The 16,377-nt window shown below is 56.9% G+C and overlaps 1 protein-coding gene across 12 annotated transcripts in view; it reads left to right on the forward strand.

Moving 5' to 3' along the window:
* LPIN1 (lipin 1) overlaps nt 1-16,377 on the forward strand; it is a 132,475-nt gene that overhangs the window by 88,005 nt on the left and 28,093 nt on the right. For all 12 annotated transcript variants that reach the window (XM_056814728.1, XM_056814727.1, XM_056814744.1 and 9 more), the window contains 9 exons: nt 5,802-6,002; nt 9,666-9,761; nt 10,106-10,410; nt 11,390-11,515; nt 12,166-12,273; nt 12,453-12,582; nt 12,911-13,334; nt 13,998-14,091; nt 14,291-14,481. In XM_056814728.1, the coding sequence (XP_056670706.1) occupies nt 5,802-6,002; nt 9,666-9,761; nt 10,106-10,410; nt 11,390-11,515; nt 12,166-12,273; nt 12,453-12,582; nt 12,911-13,334; nt 13,998-14,091; nt 14,291-14,481 (1,675 nt within the window). The remainder of the gene's footprint in view (nt 1-5,801; nt 6,003-9,665; nt 9,762-10,105; nt 10,411-11,389; nt 11,516-12,165; nt 12,274-12,452; nt 12,583-12,910; nt 13,335-13,997; nt 14,092-14,290; nt 14,482-16,377) is intronic.

Raw genomic sequence — 16,377 nt, forward strand, 5'->3', positions numbered from 1 at the left:
TGCTTTTGGGGTACCTCTTGCCTGTGGGGTTCCCGCCTCTCAGAGTTGGGGGATGCCACCAGCCACCTTCAGGGGTCAGGAACTCCAGGTGTGGAACAGCCCTCTGTGGCACGGCCCCCAGGGTTGACTCAGGAGCCAGGAGGGGCTGGGGGGATGGGCCCTGTCCCCTGCATGTTCTCTGTGCCCAGCACCGGGCAGGGTCTGTCCGTGTCCCCATTTTATAGCAGAGAAAACGGAGGGCTAGAGAGGTGGGACCGTTTGCTCCTGAGGATCGAATCCTAAATTCAAATCCAGGTCTTGCCCTAAAATCGGGGCTTTCCCCTCTGTCCCCACATCACCTTCTTTGGTCCAAGGCGGGCTGCCCGAGCTCCTGGCTCATGTGGCCTGCCCAGGGCCCCCTGAGGCAGGGTTTGAGCCCAGTCGGGCCCGGAGGTGTGTCTCTGGGCAGGAGGTGGGTGGGCCGAGGTCAGGGCCCACCGGACGTCCTCGTGTTTATTAGCCACGTTCTGCTGTGCCTGCTCTGCTTCCTCTGGCCTAGGCGCTCCCCCCCCCCACCGCATCCCTCCTCCCAGGCCCCCCTCTAGGCTCCCCCCGGGCTCCTCCTGGGCAGGCAGGGGGTCCAGGTAGGCCAGGGTTGCCCAGAGAGAGCCAGGTCTGGCCTGAGCTGTTGTGCCAGATTAATATTCAGGTCAACCATAAAATTTAACAGGGCCGTTCCCTGGGCCGCGAGCATCCTGCCGGTTGGGGCTGCTTGGCACCTGGGGCGGCCCTTGTTCTACAGCAGGCCCGACTCAACATTTGTGGCAGGATTGTGTCTGAAGTCGTCAAAGGCTTTGGTCTTTGGGCAAGGATTGTGCCTGAGTCTCTGTGGTTGCACAGGGGTTTTCTTGGCCTCGATGCTGGTATGGTCTGCTCTCCCCTTTTCTTGCTTACTTTACAGGTGAGGAAATAGAGGCAAATGGGTGTGGGGAAGTGACGTATCCACGGTAAACATCAGAGGCCTGGGTTTGAACCTACAGTGATGAGTCTTCAGTAAGGATTGCTCATTCACATTAAATTATACATTCCTGACTTGGAATAGGGAAGACACAGGTTCAAGTCCTGCCCTCCCCTCTTAGTGGCTCTATTTCCTTGGGGATGGCACTTATGCTCTGGGAGTCTCTAAGATCTCTAAGAAATGGGTGTAGTTGTAGCAACAGCTGCCTTCCTGTTGTTGTGGGCATCCAATGCAAGGATAGATGGAAAGTACTTTGTTCTTCTTTACAGAATAATAAATGCTTTTCTGATTGATGTCAGGACTAGCCCTGGTTCTGTGGCCTGAGGGTCCTGGGTATCGGTACTGAGGTGATGCTCTCTGCAGACCTGGCCCTCCTGGGCACCAAGAGTCTCTACAGAGGAGGTTGGGCTGCCACATGACCCAGGGAGAGGGACTGGTGAGGGGCTGATGGGAGTGGGGCTAGTGCCAGCTCCAATGGATTCTTGTTTCCCCAGAAATGAGCAGGATTGCCATTCATAATGCAGAGGAATCTACAAGTGGGTCCTGGGCAAAGTTAGTTTTTGTCCGGTTGTTAAACATTGGCTAGCCCTTGCTAGTGCACCCCAGCTAGGCTCATTCCTGAGAGTTTTCCCCAGGCTCCTGGCAGTTCATGTTTGGGGTCATGTGTGTGGAGCAGGGGAAGAAGGGCAGCCCATGCCATCTGGCTGCCTTTCTTAAGCATCATAGAATTCAGAGATTTCAGATTTCATGGGATCTTGGTGCTGGCAGGGCACTTAGAACTCAGAACATGGAGCATTTGAGCTTGGAGGGATCTTACAATGCAGAGATGGAGGAAATCTTGGAGCCTCGAACCCAGAGCCCAGCATCCTGAGAGGGACCTCAGAACTCAGCCCATCAGAGCCAGGATGGCCCCAGAGATGGTTAGTGCCATCATCCTCGTTTTACAGATCAGGAAATGGAGCCCTAGAGAGGAGAACTGGAACCCAGGGCTCCCCACTTCCCTTGCCAGCCTCTGTTGGAGACTCCCCAAAAAGGCAGAGGCCAATGTAAGCCAGCGATGGAAGCTTGAGGCCAACAGGCACCACTCACTGCCTGCAGGCAGCCAGTTTTGGGGATTGAGGGCCCCAGACAGAGGTATCTCTTGGCTCCCAGCACGTTGCCTGATGTACTACAGCGTTCTGCTGGAAATGGAAGCGTCCAGTTTTGCTCTGAATATTCTTCTGATCTCCAGTGACTCCTGATTGGACTCAAATCCTTCTTTCCTCCAAACAAAATCTGTTCTGGGTGTCCTGATAGAATACACAGATGCAGGAGAGGGGATGGACAGAACCCCCACACCAAGATGGTCCCAGAGCTGCCAGGCTATTGGAGGGTAAACTGAGGCAGCTCACTGGCCCGAGAGTTGGGCCATGGCCTCCTTCTGACACAGTTTTCAATAATCTGTGCTGAGATGGGCTCATCTGTGGCTTCTGTTTGTTCAGTGAACCCAAGTAAACTGATGAGCGTCCAGGTGGGGCTGGGCTAAGGCTGACCACCCCCGAACACTCCATGGGGATTGTAGTCCTGTATTCGAGTCTATTTTTTACAATCCTTGTACCTTCATGAAAGCTGCTGTCCAGTGGGTCTCCCCATCCCCTGAGAGCCTGTGGGTGGTACTGGGGAAGGGGAGAATCCCTGCATAAGAAGCCTCTAGAGATCACAGCATCCACATCCAGGAGACTTCCCCGAAGAGCTGGGAATCTTGGCAGACCCCAGGTGCCATATTGGTTAGAGCCATGGTGGGGAGACCGAAGGAAAAACCACCCAAACATCTGCGAGGCCATTTGGATCTCCAGCTAGTCTTCAGGACAGGGAGGTGGCAGCATCGGAGTGTTCTGGGCACCTCGGCTGCCCAGGGCCTGAGCACTGAGGGAACTTGGGGGCCTCTCCTGGGCTGGACTGCCGAGCTGAACCATGGTGGCATGAAGTTTTCCCAATAAATAGCCTTTCCAGCCAGTGCAGTCCCATAGAGCAAACTCCCTCCCTGGACCCCCTGGCTGAGGACACGGGCCCAGAGGCTTTGGGTTGTCTCTTTGCACTGACCAGAGCTCTGGGCTCTGTTTCTCGAGGTGGCCATCATGCCGATGATTCTCCTCATTTGGGAGCTTCTCCGCTTGTTCTCCAGCTCACACAGGGTCTGTGGCTTCTTGTGGCACGGTCACGTTCTGTCACATCCATGAGCCACAGGTCCTTGAGCCGTTCCCCAGTAGAGGACCCATCCTCATTTCCCAACGTTTGACTGCTGTGAAAAGAGCGTCTATAGGCACTTGGGACACAGGAGTCCTTTCCCTCCTTCTTTAATCTCTTTGGGGTGTAGACCTAGTGTGGTACGACTTAGTCACTTCTATGGTAGCCTTCCGAATAACTTTCCAGAAAGACTGGACCCATTTGCAGCTCCACCAACAATGTACTCATATGCCTATTTTCTGGCCTCTCATCATTCCCCCCACTCTGATGAGTGTGGGGTAGAACCTGAGAGGTATTTTAATGGGCATTTCTCTCATTTTGAGTGACTTCATTGTTCTGAAAATGGCCCATCCCTGCCCTTTGGCTATGGATCCCTGGAGGTGGCCCTCAGCCTTCAAGCTGGGATCCATGCCTTCCCTATCTCAGAGGAGGCTTGTCAGAGAAACTTGCTGCAACCTTGTTTTTTCACTTGTTTTCTAATCTTTGCTCCTTGTATTTATTTGTGTAAAAAGTCTTTAAATGTTCTCTAATTGAAATGGCTCCTTTGTTCATTTAGAATCCTCCCTACAAATCATTGAGTCATGAACTCTTCTCCGTGCCTGGTGTCCAATCACGAACACGGTCTCTCAACTGTAGTTTCATGCATGATGTGATGGTAGCCCCCAGGAAGGGGCCCAGGAAAAGCTTAGGGTCCATAGGAAAGACAGATCACTCAGCTGAGTGATCAAGGAAGGCTTCTTGGAGGAGGTGGCCTTGAAGGATAGCTAGATGAAGGGGATGAAAGAGGCCATTCCATATTGAGGAAGGTACATGAGGCAAGAGAGGACCAAGATCACTTAGCTTAGTGGGAGCCAGAGAGCTGTTGGGATTGAAAATTTACCTATCAGTCAACATCTACAATCAATCTGGGGCCTCTACGTGGGCCCTGGGAACAGTGCTGGAATATGGTGGCAACCACACTACACAGACCTTGCCTTCCTTGGCCCGCTTGGCCTTGACTCCTCCACTTCCTGCCCTCAGCCCTGAAAAGCCCTGAACCTTGCTCTCCCCATCAATGACTGTCCCAGAACCACTGGGTCAGGAGGGGCCCAGCCAGGTCTTCCCTGTGCCTCATTTTCCCCTCCATGTTATACCTCTAATTCACCAGCTTCCTCATCTCCTTCCACTCCTCCATGTGTGATGTCCTCCTCAAGGAGAATTGAAGCCCCTCAGGGCAGGGGCAGTCTTGGGCTTGCCTATTTATCACTAGAGCTTTGTATGGAAGGTGTCTGGTGTGTGGCAAGTCCTCCCTCCTTCTTTCCTTGGTTACCTTTTCTGTTTACCTCTGTCATCCATCCATCCCATCCATCCATCCAAACATCCATCCTTATATCCCATCTGTCCATCTGTCCATTCATTTGTCCATCCATGCATCTGTCCATCCATCCAATCACTTATCGAGCTATCCATCCGCCCATCTGTCCATCCATTTCTTTCCTTCTTTCTTCCTTCCTTCCTTTCTTCCTTCCTTCCTTTCTTCCTTTCTTTCTTTCTTTTTCTTTCTTTCTTTCTTTCTTTCTTTCTTTCTTTCTTTCTTTCTTTCTTTCTTTCTTTCTTTCTTTCTTTCTTTCTTTCTTTCTTTCTTTCTTTCTTTCTTTCTTTCTTTCTTTCTTTCTTTCTTTCTTTCTTTCTTTCTTTCTTTCTTTCTTTCTTTCTTTCTTTCTCTCTCTCTCTCTCTCTCTCTCTCTCTCTCTCTCTCTCTCTCCCTGCCTCCCTCCCTCCCTCCCTCCCTCCCTCCCTCCCTCCCTCCCTCCCTTCCTTCCTTCCTTCCTTCCTTCCTTCCTTCCTTCCTTCCTTCCTTCCTTCCTTCCTTCCTTCCTTCCATTCCTTCCTTCCTTCCTTCCTTCCTTCCTTCCTTCCTTCCTTCCTTCCTTCCTTCCTTATCTATCTATCTATCTATCTATCTATCTATCTATCTATCTATCTACCTACCTACCTATCTATTCATCCATCTATCTAGCTGTCTATCCATCCATCCATTTGTCCATCTTTTCATCCATCCATCCATTATATCCTTCTTTCTATCGTATCTATCCATCCATTCATCTTATCAATTTAGCTTTCATTATCTACCAAATTTCTTAAATATTTATATTTATCCCACTGTCATATGTCTGCCTGTCTGTCCATCTCCTTCTCTATCCATACGTCAACTTGTGTTCCTGTGTGTCCATCTCTGGTGTCTGGTGTACAGGAGGCAATGTGTGTGCATGTGTATGCATGTGAGTGTGAGTGTGCACACACACCATAGTGGATGGACCTCTGGACTTGGGATCAAGATGACCTGAGATTAAACTCTGCCTCAGATGCCCACTAGCCATGTGAACATGTAACCTCTCTCGGCCTCAGTTTCCTCTTCTGTAAAATGAGAATACTGTAAAATTTCTGCCAGGGAAGTAGGCGGGGGTAGGAGAAGGGAGATGGATGGATCTGCCCTTTGTCTGGCCCTTAGTGTGGTCAGGGTGGTCAGCCACATAGGGCTTGGGCTGGGGTCATCCCAGCAGAGGTCACTCAGGCCATCCCTATATTTCCTGCACAGGCTCAAACCATGAATTACGTGGGACAGTTGGCCGGCCAAGTCTTCGTCACAGTCAAGGAGCTCTACAAGGGGCTGAACCCTGCGACATTGTCTGGCTGCATCGACATCATTGTGGTCCGCCAGCCCAATGGCAACCTCCAGTGCTCGCCCTTCCATGTGCGCTTCGGGAAGATGGGGGTGCTGCGCTCCCGGGAGAAAGTGGTGAGTGGGGCCCCGGTGTGGAGTGTGCAGGGACCACAGTCTAGCACAGAGAGGCTTCAGCCTAGATTTGAGGCCCTGCTCTATGCTTTTCTGGCCTCCTAGAAGCCATCCAGTCTCTTCCTGCCTCAGCTTCCTGATCTGCGAAAGGGGATCCTCTCAGAGCCCTTCGACAGGCTCTCAGGTTTTTTTAGAGGAAAGGCGGGGTGGGGATAGCTGCAGAGAGGGCACAGCTTTCTGGGTGGATGCGTGGCTCTGTGGTGTAGGATTTAATGTCCAATATTCTAAATGTTATATTTTGTAAAGTTTATTAATAATCATTGGAAGTAAAGGAATAAAAAGGTAATTATCTAACAATATAAGACCATGTGACCAAGCTCTCTTTGCCTGTTTAAAAGACCCTGCTCCACCAAAGCCATATCAGGAAAACAAGAGCGTGAGAGGCGGGGCTACACCAAATTTATATCCTCCTTACCTTAGCACGTAACAGGACGAGAGTGAGGTTCTGGGAATTGTAGTTGTTAGGGCAACAACAATCCTCCCTGTGATTCCCATGGAAAATGAGCATGTAGAAATCTCCCAGATTTACAAGTCTAGTTTCCCCATGGAATCAGTACATATAACCAACTTCCATCTCTAAAGATCTTCAACTATAGATGTATACAATATTGCACTTTCTACGTGGAAATTACAATAATTTGGGGACAGAAGGGAAATAAAAAAGAGAACCAAACCAATGATTGCTAGGTGCACTGACAAAAAGCCAATAAGGGGGCAGTCCCCTTTGGCATAAAAGTATACCTTCAAAATGAGTTCCACACCCCATAGTTCAATATCACTACACCCCAAAGTTCATTCTGGATCCTTTTTTCTGCAGGCATCTCTATGAAGCCTTCTCCAAACAGTTCACTTTCTGGATTCAGGGAGGGAGCAAGTTTCTTATCCTAAAATTACTCTTGAACAAGAAAAAGTTTTTTAAATGAGAATATGACAATTATACAATCCCCCCTGAGGAGGGTGTTGATAAACACATGGATCACCCTAAGATACATGGCTGAGTTTTGAGGTAGGTGAATCAATTGTAAAAAGGAAGTCAAAACAAAAAAAACCCAAATAGAAGAAAAGAAAAAATTAAACAGTACATAAAAATTCTGAGTAGGCAAGAATAAGTCTATAACAATAAGTCTAGAATCAGGGTCCAATAAAGTGATTCATGTCTCACAAGCCGGTAGAACCATTGTTGAAACATGCACCTGCCCAGTAAGGAGCCAGGACTACAGAAAATTGCCACAATTGTGAAAGACAGAAAAGGGGCTTGATTTTAACAGCAAATGGGAAGTAGCCTCTCCGGCCTGATTTTACCTTTGCTCCCAGAGATATGGGAGCCAAGATGGTAGCCAAACTTAGATACTTGTCGGGATGTGGCATGGAGAAGACCTGCATCTGAAGTATGTCAACAGGTGCAACCTCGAACTTCAAACAAGTCCTCTGTCTTGGGGCAGATTCTGGTCAATCCCACTGGGATTGGTTGGTCTCCTTTGATCTTGTGCTTCTTGGCTCTTTTGTGGTCCCTTCTGGAATCAGATACAATCATTAATCAAAGTCCCATAACATTTAACAATCAATGGCAGGTTTCCAGTCTAAAGCTTTTGGGTATGCATTCATATTAGAGCAAATGGATATTTGCTCTACTTAAACTTATATTAATGCAAAATCAAAAAAAATATGAATCCTGGTAACGTGCTTCAAGTACAAAAAAATGAGAGCAAAAAAGAAAACTCAGCTACAGTATTGTACATACGATGGAAAAAACCCAATTAAAAAAAATATGTAGTTAATAATCAGTGACACACTGTGTTTGCCCAAGGAGGGGCAGAATGTGAAGGTTTCTCACTCAAAATGAGATTCATTTCCTTTTTAACTTAGCTATGATCCACAGTGTGAGTGCACATAATTTTCAGTAAGAAAACAGCTTTGTAAAAAACAGTATAGTAGCTAATACACATTCAAGAAGTGCCCAAATCATAAGAGTATATTTAATGACAGCAAAAAAACCCACTATCATTAGGATTCACGCGAGTCTCTGTAGGCACTGACGCTCTGAAACTTGTCATAAGTTCTCCAGATCTAGCAGATCTTTCAACCTTGGCTGAGATCTTTTTAACAAAAAGTCGATTACTGCTGTCATTCCAAAATTTGGCAGAAGAGCCTAGAAAAAACCTAAACTTCTGTATTTCTGACGAAAACCTTTTGGGTCTAAAATGTTACCAAGGATCTAGATCATTCTGGTGAAAGGGTAGAGTAAGCGGAAGCATGACAAATATTCAAAAGTCATTCAGAAGCTACCAGGCTTCATGCAAAATGCTCCCTCTCACGGGCCACTTGGGGTACCATGCCCCCTAGGAAAACCCTTACCACCTCTGGACGAACCTCCTTCCTCTGGCATCAGACCAGAATAGCCCTCAAAGGCATGTCTTTATATGGCCCATCCATTGCAATGTGGAGGCGAGGGCTAAAATAGTGAAAATGGATATAATAGTGCTGTGGCACTTCACTTCAGCTACTAACGGGACCCTTTCCCTCTTGTTACAAACAGCTCGGAGGTAGGCAAATGATCAGTCAGAGGTAGTGGTGCTTCTGAATAGCTAAAGAGCATTTCTGAAGGCCCTTAAAGTCAATTTAAATTTTTAGGTCATTTAATTTTCCAAAGGTTGTATACAGGCGGTAACCAGTGTGATGGAATCTCCCCGTCATCATCTATGTGACAATTCACAAAGGCAAAGAGGCACAAAAGGCCATTGGAGAGGGATCTGGTGACAAACCCAGCATCCATGAGGACTTGTGGTTTTGCCATGGAAAAGGGTTTCTGCACATTGTTTAGGGACTTCTTTTAATGGTATGCTCTCCAGGCCAGTCATAGGGGAGGTACAACTAAAGATAGCAGGATGGGGCAACTAAAAACAATATAACAGAACATATAGGTCATAGCCAAAGCACAGTAACTTAAAGTCCCATAGGCTAACACTAGGCTAGATTAGAGCAATGTGTGAACTTCACAAACAAAATTAAATCTGAAAGCAATTGAGTACAATCAGTATATGTGACTGGACATTTCAAGAGGACTTTTTTTTCCCAATTCCGATGGACTTCTTCACTCTTTGGAGGGGAACAAAGCTGAAAGAGTTAACAGAGTCTGAAAAGACTTAAAACATTCACCTCCAGAGTCCGCCAGGTTCCTTCTGGATTGCTTTGGTCACACCTCTGGGGTTCTCCGTATGTTCACTGAGTGTAGCGTGGACAAATCCCATATTGGATTTGTGGCAGAGTCCGGGCAGGCCCGAAGGACGAGGGGTGGAGGAAGATGACTCTCTCTCCTCAACCTCAGGACCATGCAAGCTCATCGCAAAGACCAGGGCACCCAGGAACGGTAGTAAGAAAAGACGCGGCAGAACATGGAGTTGTGCGAGCTCGGTGGTGCTCCCAGGAGGAGAGCTGTTTGAGATAGGCAGGAAATGGGGCCCTGTTTGCAATTCTACTTAGCAAGTTGGTTTGGTGGGGGAAAAAGCTCACAGGGTTAGTGGATGGAGGTGCACCTCGGTCAGGTCTTCTGGAGCCCCGGCCTCTGCCCAAGGCCTCTGGTTCCATGGACACATTTCCTCCCTGCAGGTGGATATTGAGATCAATGGCGAGAGCGTGGACCTGCACATGAAGCTGGGGGACAACGGGGAGGCCTTCTTTGTGCAAGAGACTGACAGTGGCCAGGTGAGCCCCCGCGAGGCATGCAGCTTGGTGCACACGTGTGCATGGGTGTGGGTGGGACAGACATGCACGTGCACCCATGTGGTCAGGCATGTGGCCTAGTCAGGCACCGAGCTCTGCGCATAGATGTATAGATGTGTGCATGGATGTGCCTGCGCAGTGGGCAGGGGTGGACATGTACAGGCACATATGCAGACACACGGTGTCCTCCATCACACATGGCTCTGCCCTTCCCATGATCGTGTCTGACATGTGTGGATAAGCATCTCCTGTGTGTCCATGAGCGCGCGGGGCTTTGTCCTCATCCTCCCCCTGTGACCCCTGACCCCGCTCACCCGTGTCCGCAGGAGGCGATCCCATTGCACCTGGCCACGTCCCCTATCCTGTCAGAGGGTGCCAGCCGCATGGAGGCCCAGCTGAAGAGAGGCGCCCTGGAGCGAGGGCGGGGCCTGGAGCCGGGCAGCGCGTCCCAGGCCCAGGCGGCCGGCGAGCTGCTGAGCGCCGGCCTGGCCGTCAAGAAGCGGCGGAAGAGGAGGAGGAAGTGCCAGCTGGACAGCCTCAAGAGGGACGACGGCCTCCACACCTCGGAGGACGAGGACCTCTTTCCCATTGAGATGAGCTCCGACGAGGACCTGGAGCCGCCGCTGGACAGGTGAGCAGTCAGTCAGCCCCGGCTAGGGCCCCTTCCAGGGAGCCACCAGACTGGTCAGAGGGTGCTCAGTCCTGGCCGGAGCCCCTTCCAGCCACCAGACTGGTCAGAGGGTGGTCAGTCCTGGCCCGAGCCCCTTCCAGGGAGTCGGTGTGTGCTGGTCCATCTCTGGGTGACCGAGGGTTGGTTCTGGACCCCTCTCGGTCCAGGAGCCGCAGGGCGGCCATGGAGCTGTTGGTCTGGAGTGTGCGGCAGCTGACCCTTAGAGAGGCCTTAACAGGGTTTCCACTTTTCATCCCCGTGAACCCCTTGTCATCATTCCCTTTTAATGGAGGAGAAGATGGAGGCTGGAAGACAGGGGAGAGTCAGACATGCCGGAGGGCAGGTTTGAACTCGGGGCTCCTGATCTCCCCCCTCCAGGGAGTCTCTGGTTTCTTAGTGAAGACAACACCTTAGAGAGCTTTGAAGCTCCAGGAGGTGACCAGCAACTCGGCCCCCCCCTCTGCCCCCCTGCCTGAGCCCCAGGACGGAGGCCTTCTGGGGCGTGTGTTCCTGGGCCCTTTCCTGCTCAGGGTCCTGAGGACGGTCACCCTGGGAGGAAAGAAGGGGGACCCAAGGCTTCAATGCCTCCTGCCGGGGGACTCCTTGACCGCCAGGGCTCGGGGTCTCCTCTTGACGCCCCCAGACCTCACCCTTAGGGGACTCCTTCTTCACAGCGAGCAGCCGAGCCTGGATTCGAGCCTGGCCCCCGACTCCTCCAGCCCTCAGCCCTGGAGAGTCACCGAGGCAGGAGGCTCCATCCCCGTCTGTGGTCCCCTTCGGCCCTCACTGCCCCCCTTGGGGGAAGCTGGGCACGGCCGGCCTTTCATTGCTCAGGCCCGAGACGCGGGGAGCGGACTTTGGGGAGAAGGCCCCCGAGAAGGGCGCACACGGGCTCAGCCTGTGGTGGGGGCCTCAGGACACCCCGGTTTCTCCTTTTCAGGGCTCTTGTTCACGACGTGCCGGCGTTCAGAGACGAAGCCCCCCAGGAAGGCCCCTCTGCAGCCCCGGCGTTCCTGCCGTCGCCGTGCTACTCTAGCTCGGACAGAGAGTGGGCCCTTCCCCAGAGGTGAGCCCCCCCCCCCCCGCCCCCCAGGGAGCCTCGGGCCTGCGGGGAGCTTTGAGGCGGTGGAGAGGCCGGAGCCTGGGGCCGGCCGGATGGCTTGGACGCCCCCCCCATTTTTGGGGGTGCCTCGCGGTCTGACCGGCCCTGGGGCTCAGAGCGGTCGGGCGAGCCCCGGGCCTCCGGCTTGCTGGCTGTGGCCTTCCTGCCCGGGCAGCCTCTCCCGTGTGAGCCGGCACGGCCGGCCTTCGCCCAAGCTCAGCCTTCTGCTCGGGAGGCTTCTGGGCCGGCCGTGAAGGCAGGGGCTCCTCGCAGTGGTTCCGGGGCCTTTGGAGCCGGGCAAGCCTGGTGTTGGGCCCGGAGATGGCCAGGACAGGCCCGGCCGCGCGTCCTCTGTCCGGCCCAGAAGCTGCGCCGAGCCGAGCCCTTACAGGGTCCAGCACCTGCGGTCCGGCCCTCGCGGGGTCCGGCCTCGTCTCTCCCCTCGGGCCCAGCCACGCCGCTGAAGGCATGAAAAGAAATCTGGGAGCGACCCGACCCCGGGGGGGGCTCCCAGGAGAGATGGTGGCCCCCCCCAGCCCGAGGGCTCCACCCGCCCCCTGCTTGCCCCTTGGCCGCCCTCACCGCCCCCTTCTCCCTGCATGTCCGGCTTCCAGCCAGCCTCTCGACTGCAAGCGGCTCTCCCCGCACATGGCCGTCGTGGCGGAGGGCGGCCTCTCGAACTCGTGCCCGCCGCAGTCTTCCCATTTCCCCTCTTCGGACAGGTGAGTCAGCTGCGTGGCGGGGGGGTTCGGGCCCGGGCCGGGGGCTGTGCCGGCCGCTCTCTTGTGGCGCTGAGGCGGAAGGAGACCCAAAGGGAACCCTAAAAGCCTGGGAAGGGGGTGGGGGAGGGGCTCCCCGGGATCTGCCACCCCCTAGTCACGCGTCCCTGAATTCTGCCCAGTCCTTTGGCCTCTCGTCCGTCCACGCCCAAGAGCGACTCAGAGCTGGTCAGCAAGTGCGCCGAGAGGGGCCTGCAGAAGAGCAACCCCGAGATGCTGTGGCTGTGGGGAGAGCTGCCCCAGGCGGCCAAGGTGGGGGGGCTCTCAGGATGGGGGTGCCCTGGGGGCTCACAGGGAGGGGGTGCCCTGGGGGGCTCTTGGGGGTACCCTGGGGGACTCTCAGGGGGTGCCCTGGGGGGATGTTGGGGGGTGCCCTGGGGGACTCTCAGGGGGTACCCTGGGGGGATGTTGGGGGGTCCCCTGTGGGGGATCTTGGGGGGTCCCCTGTGGGGGCTCTTGGGGGGTCCCCTGTGGGGGATGTCGGGGGTGCCCTGGCGGGCTGGGGGGGTTCCCTGTAGTCCCAGGTTTCCCCTTTCTTTGGGGTGACGCTCGCTCCGTGCCCTCCCCCCTCCCCCCTCAGACGGCGTCTCCACATAAGGTGAAGGACGGGCAGAACAGGAGCTTCTCAGAGAAGATGCTTTTCCGGGTCATCCAGAGTGAATCTTCGGAGACTCTGAGCGACCCGTCGCCGTCGCCTTCGGCGGGCCACAGCGAGGCCCTGAGCCCGGAGGACGGCCCGGCGCTGCCCGAACCGCCCACAGTGGAGCACAGCCAGGACGTCTTGGCTGCCGCCCCCCCGGCCCCCCCTGCTGCTTCGGCCATGGCCGCCCCCGAGGGCCCCCCCGAGGGCCCCCCAGCTGCCACGGGTGCCACCGCCGCCATCCCTGCTGCCATGGAGGCCCCCGCCGCAGCCCCCCCTCTGCCCCTCCTCGAGGAGCCCAAGCAGCCCCCCCTGAACGCCAGTGTCCAGGGCAGTAAGACAGACTCCCCGTCCAGGAGGAGAGGTGAGGCTTGGCCCCCGCCGCTATGTCTGGCCCCGGGGTGGGTGGGGGGCCATCCTGGGCCACCACTGGTGAAGAGGAAGAGGGAACAGTGCCCTCTCCCCACCCTGGCATGACCCCCTCCCCCATTGCTCGCCCCTCCCCCATTGCTTGGCCCCTCCCCCTGTGGCTTGGCCCCTCCCCCTGTGGCGTGGCCCCTCCCCCATAGCTAGCCCCCTCCCCCATGCAGAGCTGGACCTCAGAAACACAAAGGCGAGGTCCCAGGGGCCAGCGGGGCACAAGCCAAAGGGAGGGGGGGCACGGCAGAGATGGGGGAGGGGAGCCGGGAAGGCCAAAGGGCTGTGTGGGAGAGGGGCGGCGCCTCTCCCTGGGCGCTCAGTGGGTCGGAGGGTCTCCCTAGAAGCCGCCGGCCTCAGAGGCCGCCTGGGCCAACCCGAGTCTGGGGCCCGCGGGGGGGGGGGGGAGGGGTGGGAGGGGCAGTGGGGGGGGGGACAGGCCTTGCCCGGGGCACTGAGGCGGGATTAGAACTCGGGGCTTTGACCCGGGGCTGAGGGGACGGACGCTGGGCTCACGCTGGCACGCGCTCCGGTCTCCCACGCGTTCACTGGGCGCCTGCCGGGGGCAGCGGGAGTTCTGGGGGGGCCATGACGGCGTCTGTGCTTTCAGACAAGAGGAACCGACACCTGGGCTCCGACGGCGTCTACCTGGACGACCTCCCCGACATGGACCCCGAAGTCGCTGCCCTGTATTTCCCCAAAAAGTAGGTCCTGGACCCCCACTTTGGGGCCCCAGCGCGGCCCGGCTCCCGTCCTGGAGGCGGCTCTCGAGGCCGGGTCTGTCCGGGGAGCCGCAGAGCCCGTGCTGGGGGGGGAGCCCGAGGCCGCCCGGGGTGGGGGCCGGTGCCCGCGGTGCCTGCCCGAGGCCGACGGGCCCCTCGTCCCCTTCTCTGGTTCTCTCAGCGGCGACGGGGGCCCGACGGCCAAGAGCGGCGGCGAGGGTGGGCCCCGCTCGGCCAGCCAGTCCCCGCAGTCGGTGGGCAGCTCGGGCGTGGACAGCGGCGTGGAGAGCACCTCGGACGGCCCCAGGGACCTGCCCTCCATCGCCATCTCGCTGTGTGGGGGCCTCGGCGAGAGCAAGGAGGTCACCACCGGTGAGCGGGGCCATGGGGACTCCTGGGGAGCGGGGAGGGGGCCTCTGAACCCCCAGACGGAACAGGCCGGCAGTCAGGGGGGCCTCTGAACCCCCAGACGGAACAGGCCGGCGTCAGGGGCCCCTCTGAACCCCCAGACAGAACAGGCTGGGCGTCAGGGGGCCTCTGAACCCCCAAACAGAACAGGCTGGCAGTCAGGGGCCCCTCTGAACCCCCAGACGGAACAGGCCAGCAGTCAGGGGGCCCCTCTGAACCCCCAGACGGAACAGGCCGGCGTCAGGGGCCCCTCTGAACCCCCAGACAGAACAGGCCGGCCGTCAGGGGCCCCTCTGAACCCCCAGACAGAACAGGCCGGCCGTCAGGGGCCCCTCTGAACCCCCAGACAGAACAGGCCGGCCGTCAGGGGCCCCTCTGAACCCCCAGACAGAACAGGCCGGCCGTCAGGGGCCCCTCTGAACCCCCAGACAGAACAGGCCGGCCGTCAGGGGCCCCTCTGAACCCCCAGACAGAACAGGCCGGCAGTCAGGGGCCCCTCTGAACCCCCAGACAGAACAGGCCGGCCGTCAGGGGCCCCTCTGAACCCCCAGACGGAACAGGCCGGGCATCACGGGGGCCCTCTGAACCCCCAGACGGAATAGGCCAGCAGTCAGGGGGCCCCTCTGAACCCCCAGACGGAACAGGCCGGCCGTCAGGGGCCCCTCTGAACCCCCAGACAGAACAGGCCGGCCGTCAGGGGCCCCTCTGAAACCCCAGATGGAACAGGCTGGGCATCACGGGGGCCCTCTGAACCCCCAGACGGAATAGGCCAGCAGTCAGGGGGCCCCTCTGAACCCCCAGACGGAATAGGCCAGCAGTCAGGGGGCCCCTCTGAACCCCCAGACGGAACAGGCCGGCAGTCAGGGGCCCCTCTGAACCCCCAGACGGAACAGGCCGGCCGTCAGGGGCCCCTCTGAACCCCCAGACAGAACAGGCCGGCCGTCAGGGGCCCCTCTGAACCCCCAGACGGAACAGGCTGGGCATCACGGGGGCCCTCTGAACCCCCAGACGGAATAGGCCAGCAGTCAGGGGGCCCTCTGAACCCCCAGACGGAATAGGCCGGCCGTCAGGGGCCCCTCTGAACCCCCAGACAGAACAGGCCGGCCGTCAGGGGCCCCTCTGAACCCCCAGACGGAACAGGCCGGCCGTCAGGGGCCCCTCTGAACCCCCAGACGGAACAGGCCGGCCGTCAGGGGCCCCTCTGAACCCCCAGACGGAACAGGCTGGGCATCACGGGGGCCCTCTGAACCCCCAGACGGAACAGGCCCGCAGTCAGGGGGCCCTCTGAACCCCCAGACAGAACAGGCCGGCCGTCAGGGGCCCCTCTGAACCCCCAGACAGAACAGGCCGGCCGTCAGGGGCCCCTCTGAACCCCCAGACGGAACAGGCCGGGCATCACGGGGGCCCTCTGAACCCCCAGACGGAATAGGCCAGCAGTCAGGGGGCCCCTCTGAACCCCCAGACGGAACAGGCCGGCCGTCAGGGGCCCCTCTGAACCCCCAGACAGAACAGGCCGGCCGTCAGGGGCCCCTCTGAAACCCCAGATGGAACAGGCTGGGCATCACGGGGGCCCTCTGAACCCCCAGACGGAATAGGCCAGCAGTCAGGGGGCCCCTCTGAACCCCCAGACGGAATAGGCCAGCAGTCAGGGGGCCCCTCTGAACCCCCAGACGGAACAGGCCGGCAGTCAGGGGCCCCTCTGAACCCCCAGACGGAACAGGCCGGCCGTCAGGGGCCCCTCTGAACCCCCAGACAGAACAGGCCGGCCGTCAGGGGCCCCTCTGAACCCCCAGACGGAACAGGCTGGGCATCACGGGGGCCCTCTGAACCCCCAGACGGAATAGGCCAGCAGTCAGGGGG

This window comes from Monodelphis domestica, chromosome 1 (genome assembly GCF_027887165.1).
Source record: "Monodelphis domestica isolate mMonDom1 chromosome 1, mMonDom1.pri, whole genome shotgun sequence".
In the NCBI taxonomy this organism is placed as follows: Eukaryota; Metazoa; Chordata; class Mammalia; order Didelphimorphia; family Didelphidae; genus Monodelphis; species Monodelphis domestica.